The 14,652-nt window shown below is 44.7% G+C and overlaps 1 protein-coding gene across 1 annotated transcript in view; it reads left to right on the forward strand.

Moving 5' to 3' along the window:
- The first annotated feature begins 760 nt into the window (after positions 1-760).
- Positions 761-14,652, forward strand: part of C1QTNF7 (C1q and TNF related 7) — a 135,619-nt gene continuing 121,727 nt past the window's right edge. Inside the window, exon 1 of the mRNA XM_040237540.1 lies at positions 761-1,144. Within this exon, the coding sequence (XP_040093474.1) occupies positions 1,132-1,144 (13 nt within the window). The 5' untranslated portion in view covers positions 761-1,131. The remainder of the gene's footprint in view (positions 1,145-14,652) is intronic.

A 14,652-nucleotide genomic window follows, 5' to 3' on the forward strand; every position in this document is an offset into this window, starting at 1 on the left:
ATATTAACTTTCCCTATGGGAACATAAATGCAAACCAAAATTGTCACAATCATTACTTGATCTGAACCCACGCAATATTTTATTCATTCAATAAATGTTTATTAAGTATTTGCCATCTATCGGGTGCTAAGCAAGACATGCTTTAAGATAGACTATAAATATTTTTAAATCACCAATTTCAGTTGACCACACTTGAAGCTGGCTGAAATTTCAACTCACAAATGTGTGTGTGTGTGTGTGTGTGTGCGTGTGTGTATCTGTGTGTTTAATGGCAGTTGGGGAAGGGTGGTGAAAATAGTAAAAATTGCTAACAGCGATTACAGGTCTAATGTCAGAAGATTTATTCAGCTACATGGATAGAGACTGCAAAACAAATTTCCTTCCCAGAGATGATAATTTTCTTGCAGAATGCAAATAATATCATTTTAGATATTTTCCTCTCTTAGTAAAACACAGCGTACACTAATTTAAATTTTCAAACAGCTGCATTAGGGAGAAATTGTATGGAAATAATTGCCAGTAAAAGTGATGTTTAAACACAATTTCACTAGCATCACTGTGCCATAAATAGGGAACTAAACTTTCCTGTGTGCTATTTGCTTCCAATGAAGTGATACCACTTGGTCTTAAAGCATCACTTTAAAAGGCAAAAGCCACTTGAAGGAACACGGTGAGGACAGCAATGGATAAAAGAGAGAAATAGAACCATTTAGATATCCGAAACCCTAGCTTTTCATTTGCCTCAGCCTGGGGTTTGCAGGACGTCACCCACTCCCACTCATTCCTAACGAGAGTATATATTAAGCTCTTTGAAATGTGAGTATTATGGGAAGGATCGCAGTTGCTTTAAATTATAGAAGTTGGCAAGTGCCTGGGAGGAGCAGGAGGTTGTTTAAACCGAGAAAGACAGTTGCAAAACTTTGTACAACAGTATGAGCTCCAGGCTTCAAAAGTATTCTCACGCGCGGACCAGCACTTTATTTTTCATCAAGCTATTTTTTGAGTTGTTTTGAAGCCGCTTCAAATAATAAACACATATTTCTGCTGGAAACATTGTTTAATGGTTTCTGAATTCATGGGACAAGAAAAGCAAGAAAGCCTCATGATTTGGTGGAAGGTTTGATATCAGCAATGCCTAGAAAAGGTAAGCTTCCCTTTTCTCTGCATTTTTTCTCTTTTTTTTTCCCACCCCCCTCCTATTGGCTTTCATCAACAATATTTACTGAAAGGATTTAGGACAGCTACTTGTAGGGAAATGGGGAACTTGTAGAAAGTATGTCAACAAATGATAAGTCAGAGGTCGGAAATCCTCAGCTATAGTGTTTTCTCCTTTGTATTCCGCTTGTCACAGGAACCTCTGTGAACCATTTTTTGAGTCTATGAAAAATGCCATTTCTCTCAGAAATTGTGTGCAGGTCTCCAATCTGATGTGCCCAGCATTTGCCAGTGTGCTGACGGGCTCATGTATTGCCAAGGTCAGAGTGTCTATGTTTTCTTATCCCGTTATAGGCAATTTAACTTCCGAAACCGTGATCTTGTTATTAACTCAGAAATCTTTCCCATGGACGACTGTAACATTAGTCCAGAAATTCTCTGAAGTGTGCTTATAAGTTTGTCCTGCAGCCTACGTTTTTTAAAAGTTAAATAAATCATTTGGCTTCTCTTTTGGAGTGACAAGACTGTTACAGATATTATGTCCTGGGGAGGGAGAAAGAGTTCAACTCAAAATCTGTGAAGTCGCGGTTGACAGGCAATGCTATGGACTGAATCGGGTGGCTGAGTCTTCCTGGTTGTGGCTCAGAAGCAGGTAGGAGGAACAGAGGTTATGACAGTGCTATTTTTCTGTGCCAAGATCGTAGGAGAAGCATCTTTGTGGTTTTAGATGAAGGGGAATGTAGGTGATGTGTGTTTCTGTTTCCTTGAGAAAGTCTGTGATATCAGTCTTGCCATCGTTTCAAGAGAGAGTTCCAGGTGCAAAAACACTAGATACAGAAAAAAAGAGATTTGCAAATGTGCCCCCCACCACCCCCCGCATGCAGGTTGAGATTTTATCAGAGCTCACATTCATTCCTCGCACACACATGAACTTGCAGGCAGAGGTTAGAAAACCCTGTGCGTTTGCTGGAGTCTGAGTGGTTTGGGACACTAAGTTGACCTCGATCTGTGTAACCCACTGCTGGCAGAAACTGATCACAGATCTCTCAGGCCTGGGTGAGAATGTGGGGTGCTCCCGGGAGCCCTAGCTCTCGGCGTCCAAAGGGCTCTATAGGCTTTTCGGGTACCAGTGGTTGATCTGTTTCTGGAAAGCTTTTCCTTCTGCGTCAAATTCTAATGACATTAAGTGGATTACAGTGGCTTCCTCGCCTTTTGGGGTTCTTGGGGATGGGAGAGAGATTAAGCTCAGACGGAAGGACAGGGATTGTAGAGAAACTGAGATGGCAGCTCCATCTGCTCACCGGCAAGGTGGTGGGGAGAAAGCTTAGCCCTTTGCTCCATCCCCGTGGCTGAGTGGAGGAAGTCGGACCCCGCCTTGCCCCTTCACTGTCCCTGCTGCTTCCCCCTCCCCGTCCTGGGCAATCCACGCCAGCCACGCAACCTCCAGAGGCGGAACAGTGGGTTGGACAGACAGGCTTGCATCTCCTCCTTCTCGTCCTCTCTGACCATTCCCAGGCCAGCTGGGGAAGCCCCCGCCCTATTTGGAGGGGGTCTCCAGGACCCCACCCCGTGACCTCATTGCAGGCAGCCGGGGAGCTGGGATGGCCAGGGGTTGCGTGGCGCCTGAGTGCACCCCAGGGATGGGTGCGGCCACGCGCACGCGGCGTGGCGTGAGGGACTCGCCCCGGGATGGAGGGCGCACTTCCCATCTCGGGCTCCCACAGAGGCTGGCGGCATTTCTGGAAGCCAGAGGCCCCAGGCCCCACCTCTGGGCCCTGAGGAGGCCCCAAAGAGGACCAAAACAAAAAGGCAATTAGAGTTGCTAATGAAGCCCCAAGCCAGATGACTCATCTGGGGCGCAGCCACAGGGGGCGGGAGTCGGGGTGTGGGGCTTTGTGATGAAACCTGGAAAAGACGGGTCAGGGTTGTCCCCAAAAAGGATGGTGAGGTGCGGCCCAGTGTGACCTAATCGTGCCTCCTCACCTCAGAGGCTGGGACAGAGGCCACATCTGTGAGGGACGAGAGTGTTAACTAATGAACTGCTGGAGTGCGAGCGCCACGCTGTCTGAACCTTGAAAAACGTTGGAACCAGACTTAGACCAGGTTGCCAGCTACAGCAGCACACCCCGAGTCCATGGATCTGGACCTGGGAAGCCCCAGACTCGGGACTCAGCCCCTTGGGCGCCTGGGAAGGAGACACTATTGCAACTCAGTAGACCTTAATTATGTGTCCAGGAGCTCCAGAAGCTTTGCCGGGGCTCTTTGAACTTGGCCCTTGATGGAGACACCAAGTGGTAACAGCCTGGAAGGTTTATGGAAAACTTAAGAGGGGCTTTGTAAATCAGCCTACTGAAATCAAAGAGAGCTTCTAGCTGCATTTGAACTAGACCTTGGCGGAGGAGTGAAATATCATGGGAGAGACCATAGGGTCAAGAGCATCTAGGCAGAAGCCAAGGAACAAAGAGAAATTAAAGGTCATGGCTGCTCCCAGGGAGGTGGTGAGGCTCTGTTTCCCCAAGTGTATTTCAGGTCAGTTTCATGGGTCATTAATAAGAGGATAACCAGAAGCACTGCCTGGCCAGGCAAATGTGGGAAAGCCTAAAAATATACACCGCAGAGGACCAAGAACTCAGGCCGTAGGGTCACAAACATGTGACTTCAAGTCCCAACTCCACCCCTTAACTGCCTTGTAAACTTGGACCCAGATCGCTCCATCTGTCAAGTGAGGACCATTATCTGCATTCTTATGAGGACATTTGGAGGATTTAATTAGAGTGTTAATGAAAAAGGCCTACTATCAAAGTGTCTGGTCAAAGTCATGGGGCCAAAGTGTCTGGCCCCTTGAATGTTAGTTATTCTGACTAGCTATAAGATGCTACTTTCTTTGCTGCAGGAATTCTCACATGTTTTATTTCCTCGGTTTGTCCTCTATCTTTCCATGAGTGGGTCATTAGAATCTAATATTTTCTAACTCATTAGAATATGAGACCACTTTTTTTTTGGTCCCCCAAAAGTGTCACACATGGGGAACTCTAAATGGATGCTGGAATATGGTTGGGTTGGCCCAAGGAGTTGAGACTACCATGGCCTGCAAGCCCATGAAGTTTTCCAAGATTTAATAAAAATTTATCAGTCTTCACCTGCCACTGCATGAATGCCACCCTATTACAATGAAACAGAAACCCCAAACTGAGTTTCTCCTATCTAAAAAATTGAGTTTTTCTCCTTAAAACTATTGTCAGTTTTTATAAGGAAGAGAAAAATAAGAGCAAAGCAAATTCTTTCACTTTCACACCCAAAAGGCCAAACTCTGCCTCTGGTTTGAGGGCCTATATTTGGTGGGCAAAGGCAAGGACATAAGCTAGAATAAAACATGATCCCATCTTCAAGGAGCCATCAGTCAGAATGTTGTTCAGTCACTAAGTTGTGTCCGACTCTCTGGGACCCCGTGGACTGCAGCACATCAGGCTTTACCATCTCTGGAGTTTACCATCTCCCAGAGTTTGCTCAAACTCATGACCATTGAGTCAATGACTCTGTCAATCAGGTAGAGAAAATAAAGTGTGTGTTCTCATTTCTAAAATGTGGAATTAGGTTTTCAAGGAAGAATATAGGAGGGGCTCAAAGTGAATTCTGGAAAAGCGAGACCTCAAGTCTCTGGAATGATCAGAGCAATAAGTAACTTTCTTTGACATTTACCAAGTGTGAGAAACTGTGCTAAGTACTTTGCAATGATAACTCATGTGCACTGTATAAGGCTATAAGGTGAATGTTGACTTGTCCATTTCACAGATGAACAAACTAAGCCCTAGAGAAAAGCAGTAATCTGCCTGAAGTCTTCCAGGAAGTAGAGTATCGTCTCAAACGCAGGTCCATCTGATTCTCTGTATCCCTCACCCAGGAAAGGCTTTTCAGAGGAGATGTGTGGCCTTGAAGGATGGATACAGATTAATGGGAGGGGAACTTCAGGCAGTGAGAAGAAAATTAACAAAGTCATGAAAGAGACTAGTATGGGGAGGGTCAGAAAATCCACCTGGTGGAACAAAGGGTGTGCATAGAAAGAAGAGGGAAATGAGCTCAAAAACCTTGGTTAGATCTTAAAAGTTTTCATTGTCTGCATGTTCAGTCGTGTTTGATTCTTTGTGACCCCATAGACTGTAGCCCACCAAGTTCTTCTGTCCATGGGATTCTCCAGGCAAGAATACTGGAGTGGGCTGCCGTTTCCTACTCCAGGGGATCTTCCTGACCCAGGGATCAAACCCTCATTTCTTGAGTCTCCTGAATTGGCAGGTGGATTCTTTACCATTTTGGCACCTACAAGAACAAAACTTTGATGTTTGGTGGTGGATGTTAACTAGACTTACTGTGGTGAGTATTTCACAACACATACAAATGTTGAATCATTATGTTGTACACCTAAAGCTAATAGGATGTTCTATGTTAATTGTATCTGAATTAAAAAACAGAAAAAAATAAAAAAATTCTAAAAAAGAAAAAAAATAGTTAGCTAGAAAATGCCCAAAAAGACATTACAAAAATGTAGGCAAATGCTGTTATAGAAATGTGTAATTGATGAAAATTTATGTTATTTTCTGGGGGAAAAAAAAAAGACTTGGTTGGAAAAAAAAAAAAAAGATGTGTTTGGAGTCAGATCATAGAAAGCCTTGAATGCCAAACCACAAAGTTTGGATTTCTTTAATAGAGGAATCATTAAAACTTTGTAAACAAGAATATAACAGCCTGGCAGTGCTTTAGAGCAAATAACTAAAGATGATTAGTGCAGCAGGGGCAAAGAGGAAACCTCCAGTTACTGGGAAGCCATGTTTGTCCAGGTGGGAGACAGCAGTTGTTTGCTCCCACAATCCCTAAGGGATGCGGATGCTTGTCAGACCCAGGCTCCTAATTCTGTTACCCCAAAGCCATGACCACCACAGTGATCTTTCCAAGCAATGACCTTGAGGCCTTACTACATCCAGATTTAACCCTTACAATAACAGGGGGTGGAATGGAAGGAGCAAGAGGGGCAGGCAGACCTCTGAGGGCCTTCTCAGCTTTCAGACTCCATGGAGCTAAAAACTCTGAGTGTTTTTATGGACATCATTACCATTTTATGGACATACATTTCACCATTCAATCACCATTTTCCAGACTTGTTCCTACAAACAGGCCTGTTTCCAAAAGAACTTGAGAGTCTACAAAATTTTTATGAGTTTACAGCTATAGCAATTGCATAATAATGAGATTGGCATGCAGGGATTATAGGAGGATATATTTTCGTATATTCCTTCAGGATAAATTTTTATCCATCTTCTTGGCTGTCTGCCTTTTGCAAAAATTCAGCTGTTCCCCCCTTGTGTCCGAGAACACTTATTGTGGTGCAATACCATGCCAGGATCTTGTGCAGGGTTGGGGATTTTTTTGCTGTGCTGAGTCTTTGCTGCTGTGAGGCCTTTTCCCTAGCTGCAGGGAGCAGGGGCTGCACTTCAGTTGCAGGACACCGGCTTCTCGTTGCAGTGGCTTCTCTTATTGTGGGTTTCCCTGATGGCTCAGACGGTGAAGAATCTGCCCACAGTGCAGGAGACCAGGGTTCTCTTACTGAGGAGCACAGGCGCCAGGGTGCTTGGGTTTCAGTAGTTGGTACATGGGCTCAGTAGTTGCAATTCATGAGCTGTAGCTCAGTCTCAATAGTTGTGGTTCACAGGCTTAGTTGCTCCACAGTATGTGGGATCTTCCCAGATGGCAGGCGGATTCTTTACCGCTGAGCCACCAGGGAAGCCCCCTTGTGGTGCTTTGAATAATAGTTATTCCTGCTGAGGTCCTATGACTCCCACCAGCTCCCACATGGGAAATGGCAGCCCACTCCAGCACTCTTTGCCTGAAGAATCCCATGGGCAGAGAAGCCTGGTGGGATGGGGGCCACAGGGTTGCAAAGAGTTGAACATGACTGAAGCGACTTAGCACTCAGCACTCAGTTCCCACAGAGGGTGAGCTTCAGAGAGCAGGAATGAAATTGTCTTTAGATTTTCCAGTGCCTTACAACTCTAGCAGATCTGAATCAATCTACAAACACAGGTCTGCAAGAAATCTCACACTTTTCCATTTTATTTCGTACAACATAAATCTGATTCCAAGAGTTCGTGACAGCAGGAAGTTTAGTTTCAAAAGTGATCAGGCTCCTACCCTCACCGTCACCAGAACTGGGGAGGTCTTCCTTCAGATCACTGTGCCCTCTCTTATAAATTGCCTGTCCCTTTGATGTCTGTGTACTCGGCTTTCCAGCCTTGCTTAGGAAGTGAGGGTCACTGTCCAGCCGGGAAGCTGGGGTCCAAGTGGTCCTCAGCTGTCCTGTCCTCTGCAGTCTGGCCACAATGTTTCCACTTCTCACGGATGCCCTGGTCCCCTGGGGAAGTCACCCATCAAAAGCCCTGCATTCTTGCCTTTCCCAGCGTCTACTCTTGGACTTGGGCTTTAGGAAAGAAAGGAAGAAATATTATTTTCAAGAAATGTCTGCTTCCTGCTCTTCCTGTATAACCTTGAAACAAAGAAGCCCAAAGAGCCAGGCAACCTTCTTGTGATAAGTTGGGAGTAGAGAACACACGTGAATAGGTATTTCCCTAAGTTATTTTGTCACATAACCCAACAGGCATTCAGCTGTGGCTAGTGGAGTACATCTTCCGATAACTGATGAAACGGCATCTCCAAAGTTGCTCAGTTGATCACCAGAGCTTATCAGGCTTTTTATTAAGAACCTACTATGTGCCTGTACCTTGCCTATATTGTCTACATGTCCCCATTTTTCAGATGAGAGAGGTGGATCACTTATTTAACATCCTACAAGCACTGTAGGGCAGCATAGGTATTTAAATTCCAGTTGTACTCATCTCCAAAACCCACACCCTTCCGACACTGCCACATGGACTCTGGCAAGGATTCCTAATTCTCTAACTAGCAGTTCAGAGCCCTGGTATTGACTCATCCCAGAGTAGACATTTCCAATTAATGTTTTTTTAAATTTATTCTGGTAAAGTAAAGTTGATTTACAATGCTGTGTCAATTTCTGCTGTATAGCAAAGTGAGTCAGTTATGCATACACACACATACATATAAACATTTTTCATATTCTTTTCCATGGTGATTTATCACAAGGTACTGAATCTAGTTTCCTGTGCTTTAAGGTGGTAGGACCTTGTTGTTTATCCATTCTCTGTATAATAGTTTGCCTCTGCCAACACCAAACTCCTAATCTATCCCTCACCAACCTCCTCTCCCTTGGCAACTTATAGATCTGTTCTCTACAACATTTGTTTTAAGTGGAGATTTTTTTCACCACGAACATAGTCTGACTCTGTTCGAAATACTGACAATCTCATGGAATGGCTTTTTACCCCATCTCATCATCTGTGAGGCAGCAGGGATGGAGACTTAATCCTATTTGAAAGATGAGAGCAAGGCAAAGTGACCTGTCCACGGCCAAAGGACTAGAAGGGAGCTCAAAGCCCCACATGCATTTCCCAGTCTGTCTCCCCAGCAAGGGGGGGAGTTTGTCCTAATTAATCAGAAGTTATCTATAAGACAGTGTTAAATATTTGCACGTTTAGTGCCTGCTCATACGGCCCGTAACAGAAAATCATAGCTGACACTGTTGCCTTAAAACGCATCCTGCTAGATGTACACAAATGATATTTGAGAGGTGTCATTAAAACTTCACTTGGTGGCCTTGCCAATTGCCAGCATCCTCAAACCAGGTTACTCTCTTAAACTAGTAAGTTATTCTTTTCAGTTTCTTTCTTGCACCTTTATTTTTTTTTGGAAAAAGACTTCTTTAGGTAATTTTGACCCCAGGCTGCTGTAAAATCTAATTTGAAATCGGTAGCATCTCAGTGTAGGGATTCTTTGAGTTACCAACCCATTTTATTTTATCACAGGTGTTCATACCCATTCCTCAGATCCTTCGCCTCACCTCTTTTCCTTCCCAATAAAGACCACATTCCTTGGTATGATCCGGGGTGGGTGGGGGTCTTGAAAATCTGTCTCTTGCCCCCTTCCTCAGCCCCTTTACCCCTACTGCTGGCCTCCATATATCCATATACCCTTGTATACCAAATACCAGAGACTGGGTGCTTTAAAGAACAGAAATTTATTTTCTCACAGTTCTGGAAGCTAGAAGTTCAAGACCAAGGGGCCATAGGTTTGATACCTTCTGAGGCCTCTCTCCTTGGCTTGCAGACAGCCACTTTCTCACTGTGTCCTCATGTGGCCATTTTTCTGTAGAGAGCACGTGGTCAAGTTCCCCCTCTTACAAGAACACTGGTCAGATCAGATTAGGGCCCATCCTCAGGCCCTCTTTTTATCTTGAGCACTCCTTTAAAGGCCTTATCTCCAAGTACAGTCAGCTGGTGAGGTACTTCAACAGGTGACTTTCAGGGAAGCCCAGTTTACTGCAGAATACCCCAAAAGCTATGCACAGTGAAGTCATCACAGTTTCTCAGTCCTTCCTTCTCTCCGTGTGATGTAGGTCTAAAGAGTCAAGTCTATTCCCTTTGCGTGAATTATGTTGAACCATATGCAACGGCTGACCTTCAACCATTCTATTGCGTGCATGCTGTGAGCTAATCGTGTCTGATTCTTTGTGACCCTTTGGACAATAGTCTGCCAGACTCCTCAGTCCATGGGATTCCCCGGACAAGGATACTGGAATGAGCTGCTACGCCCTTCTCTAAGGGACCTTCCCAACCCAGGGATCAAACCTGCCTTGGCAGGTTCTTCACCACTAGTGCCACCTGGAAAACCCTACACAAAATGACAATTTTATATAACTCCAGTACAACCTAGAGACATAAAAACTCTCATTTCCTGAAAACAATTTAGGGACAAAGTCCTTATAATATTACAGAAATTGTCATATTTCCATCCTCCTGTCTTTTCTTGAGTCTGAGAAGAAATGGTCCCAGACAAACTTTGAGAATTTATCCACACTACAAACTCCACCTTCAGCTTCAATACCAATCATAGCAAAATGTTCATTTTTTGTAAGGCAGCCCTGGGCTTCCCTGGCTCAGCTGGTAAAGAATTCACCTGTAATGCGGGAGACCTGGGTTCGCTCTCTGGGTTGGGAATATCCCCTGGAGAAGGGAAAGGCTACCCACTCCAGTATTCTTGGGCTTCCCTTGTGGCTCAGCTGATAAAGAATCTGCCTGCAGTGCAGGAGACCTCAGTTCGATCCCTGGGTTGGGAATATCCCTGGAGAAGGGAAAGGCTACCCACTCCAGTATTCTGGCCTGGAGAATTCCATGGACTGTGTAGTCCATGGGATCACAAAGAGTTGGACACTCTGCTACTTTCACTTTCCATTAAAATACCACCAGTCACCAGAAAATTCTTTCTTATGCCAGAATCTGAACCTTTTAAATGTTTCTCCACTGGTCTTGTTCTATTTTTACAAGTAGCAGGAATCCCACCACTTTCCTCTGGCTTCTTAAACATTTAAAGACCGTCACCATCTGCCTACCTAACCCTCTCCAGGGTCTCCCCGGACTTGCAGGGAGAAATCTCCCTGACACTATGTGGTTAACCAAACATACCCACGCCCCTCTGGAAATAACGTCCAGACCTCGACACCGGATACCAGACTACTTTCACAGTCAGTGCTAACTCCACATCAGTTTCCTGGGATGGGTAGCAGCTATGCGGAAACCTGTATGGAGAAATAACCTGAACCCAATCTAGGGTTTGCAGGAAAGAATGTAAAATTCAATTAGCAACAGCTTAAGGAGAAGCAGATACTCTCCAGAACTGCTTTAACTATTAATACTACACTGGACACTGTCTGACAGTCCAGGTCACAGGGAAGCTATTACTCTGTGATTTAAATACTCTGTTTTCCTTACTGCTAAATTTGCATCAGCTTTGCTAGTCAGCCCATTTTGGAAAAAAAAAAGATCAAGCATGTTGCTCAGATTATTTCTTTTCAGCACCGTCTCTTGCTGTGGGGCACGGGCTCTAGGATGTGGGTTTCATTAGTTACAGTTCCTAGGCTCTGGAGCACAGACTCAATAAATGTGGCACACGGGCTTAGTTGTCTGAAACATATGAGATCTCCCCAACAGGGATCGAATCCATGTCTCCTGCGTTGGCAGGCAGATTCTTTACCACTGAGCCACCAGGGAAGCCCCAGATTATTTTTTCAATTTAGTTGTAGCAAAGCCGATTTTCATCCATGCTGCGGTTCTGCTTTTCTTTCTGCTGCTACTGCTAAGTCGCTTCAGTCGTGTCCGACTCTGTGTGACCTCAGAGACGGCAGCCCACCCGGCTCTCCCATCCCTGGGATTCTCCAGGCAAGAATACCGGAGTGGGTTGCCATTTCCTTCTCCTATGCATGAAAGTGAAAAGTGAAAGTGAAGTCGTGTCCGACTCCTAGCGATCCCGTGGACTGCAGCTCACCAGGCTCCTCTATCCATGGGACCTTCCCGGCAAGAGTACTGGAGTGGGTTGCCATTGCCTTCTCCATAGTTAGCTAAAAAGAATGAGAAATCGGAAATTGTGACCTGCGGGTATGACATATTCAGTCCTAATCCTTCCTGGCTGTGTGATTGTGGGCAAGTTATGTGAACACTCTGAGCCTCCGTTCATCATTGAAAATGAAAAAAATAAGTACTTACCCCAGCGGATCCACTGGTATCTTAAGTAAAATATTATATGAGAAAACGATTGTAAGTCAGAAGATGAAATACACATACTAGTCGGTGTCAGGAGCTGTTGCTTTTGGCCAGCCAGGTAATTTTTGACCTCGGCCTCTTTGAGGGGATTTCTTCTCAATGGACAAACTGACAGCTTCTCTTGCTGCTGTTCAGTCTCTCAGTCATGTCCGACTCTTTGCGACCCCATGGACTGCAGCATGCCAAGCTCCTCTGTCCTTCTCTGTCTCTTGTATTTTGCTCAGATTCATGTCCACTGTGTAGGTGATGCCATCCAACTATCTCATCCTCTGCCGCCCGCTTCTCCTATAGCCTTCAATCTTTCCCAGCATCAGGGTCTTTTCTAATGAGTCGACTCTTGGGGATTAAAAACAAAAGTATAAGCAAGAGCTGTGGACACACACTAGGTACTCAGTGAATGGACTTGCATGAGAATATAAACTTGTCAAGGGAAAGAATTTTGGCCAAGACCGAAGTGTTTCCACCGAGTTGTCAAAGTGAAATCCAGAGTGCCTTTCCCTTGTTGTTTTGATTATTCAAGGTCAAAGATATTTGGTTTGGGATGATTTGTGCTTGCCATCTGCTTACACAAATCGACATTGATGACCTAATGCTTTGCCAGAAAAGAAAACATACCATCTCTCTGGATGTTGTCAGCCACACATTATCGTAACTCTATACCATACTCCATCAGGGGCCACACCCGAAATCTACAATGTGGCCGAGACCCAGGGGGCCTGAAACCACACTCTCTAAACAACATGGGCGGTCATCACCCACCCCCATAGGGCTCTCCAGGGTTAATGTAGTTCTAAGGTACCAGATTTTCAAAAAAAATTTTTTTTGCAGGAAAATCCATGTACCTGGGGTTTTATGTGGTATGTTCCCATTTTAAAAACAATTGCTGTGAACTATTACATCTGGAATGGATAAACAACAAGGTTTTAATTGATAGCACAGGGAACTGTAGTCAATATCCTGTGATAAGCTATAATGGGAAAGAACCTTAAAAAGAAGAATGTGTACAAGTGGAAAAAAAAACGATGTGTCTTAGAAAAGACAATGTCATATTGTTCCATTTAATACAATCTAGAGGAATAAAACGAGTTCCCATTTTCTTCTAAGCAAACCTTCATCAAATCTTCCCAGCACACCAGTCAGGCTGGTAAGGTGTTTAACCCTATTTTACAAATGAGACCCAAAGCCTCGACATCAGTTAGCAGTGGCACACATGTGCCTTCCCTGGTGGCTCGGACAGTAAAGACTCTGCCTGCAAAAGCAGGAGACCCAGGTTCAATCCCTAGGTAGGGAAGGTCCCCTGGAGAAGGGAATGGCTATCCACTCCACCATTCTTGCCTGGAGAATTCTATGGACAGAGGAGCCTGGAGGGCTATAGTCTATAGGGTTGTAGAGTCAGACACGACTGATTTACAAGTAAAATCCAAAGCCTCACCATCAGTTAGCAGTGACACATTTGTACGTGACTACACAATCCCCTCACCAACAGAGCCGAAGTCTTCCATCTCTTGAATTTCAGGAAGAAATTTAATTAAGTGTGTGTGGCTGCTCACATGCGCAGAGATGGGCAGATTGGGGTGAACAATGGTTCTCCTGGCCTCTTCTGGTGACTTGAAAGCTCCATATGCCTCGTGGCAGTCCACTCAGGCAGTCACAACAGGGTAACACCATTGACTGAGGGCTTAAACAACAGAAATGTATTTCCTTGTGGTTCTGGAGGAGGGACGTCCAAAACTCTCTTTCTGGCTTGTGGGTGACCACCTTCCCACTGTATTTTCATGTGGCACAGAGAGAGAAAAAGAGAGAGAAATCTGCTGTGATGTCTCTTCCTCTTCTTGTAAGGACACAAGTTCTGTTGGATCAGGGCCCCATCTTTATGACCTCATTTAACCTTAATGACTTTCTTAAAGGTCTTGCCTCCAAGTTAAGTCACACTGAAGATTTGACGTTTCAATCTATGAATTTGGGGTGGGGGCACAACTAAATCCATAACACCCAACCTTCTTCTGTGGATAATCAGCCTCTCCTGCCTTTTTCTCTTTTCTACCCTCACCCTAAATCTTCCTAAATCCACCCAACCTACATCATTCAGCCATTTCCCTCTTTCAACCCCATTCTTTGAGTCCTGCAATTCATTATTCAACACAGCTTCTCACTTTCTTAGCCCCTCTTCACTCATTCTCTCTCTCTCTCTCTCTCTTTTTTTTTTTTTTTTTGGCCCAACAGCATGTGGATCTGTTCCCCAACCAGAGATTGAACCCATATTCCCTGCATTGGAAGTACAGAGTCTTCACCACTGGACCACCAGGGAAGTCCTCATGCCTTCTCCACTTGTTTCTCTCTTCTTCTTTCTCAGCCTTTCTCTTTAATCTCAACTATCACCTTCTCAAAAGTCCTCCTTCCTCTTCATTTTCTTCTCCACAACAACCCCCAGAGTGTAAATTCTGTGCTTTTGCCTGCTTGCCTCTGCACTTCAGACCCTGCAGTACGTGCACACCCTGAGTGGATTGCCCTTGCTACTGAGTCCAAGCTTGATCTGATTACCATGCAAAAGGCTAATGAATAAGAGACGAGATGTGGAGGCAAAGAATAGAGACTTTATTCAGAAAACCAGCTGACAAAGAAGATGGCAGAAAATGTCTCAAAATAACTATCTTATTGGGGTCTGGATGCCAGGTTCTTTTACAGAACCGGAGAGAAGAGCAGTGAGGAACTAAAGTCAAAAGACAATATAAAGAGGGAGAGGCAATGGAAATAAAGTAAAAAGAGCCATCTGTCTTGCAAA

This window comes from Oryx dammah, unplaced genomic scaffold (assembly GCF_014754425.2).
Source record: "Oryx dammah isolate SB20612 unplaced genomic scaffold, SCBI_Odam_1.1 HiC_scaffold_3, whole genome shotgun sequence".
Taxonomy (NCBI): Eukaryota; Metazoa; Chordata; class Mammalia; order Artiodactyla; family Bovidae; genus Oryx; species Oryx dammah.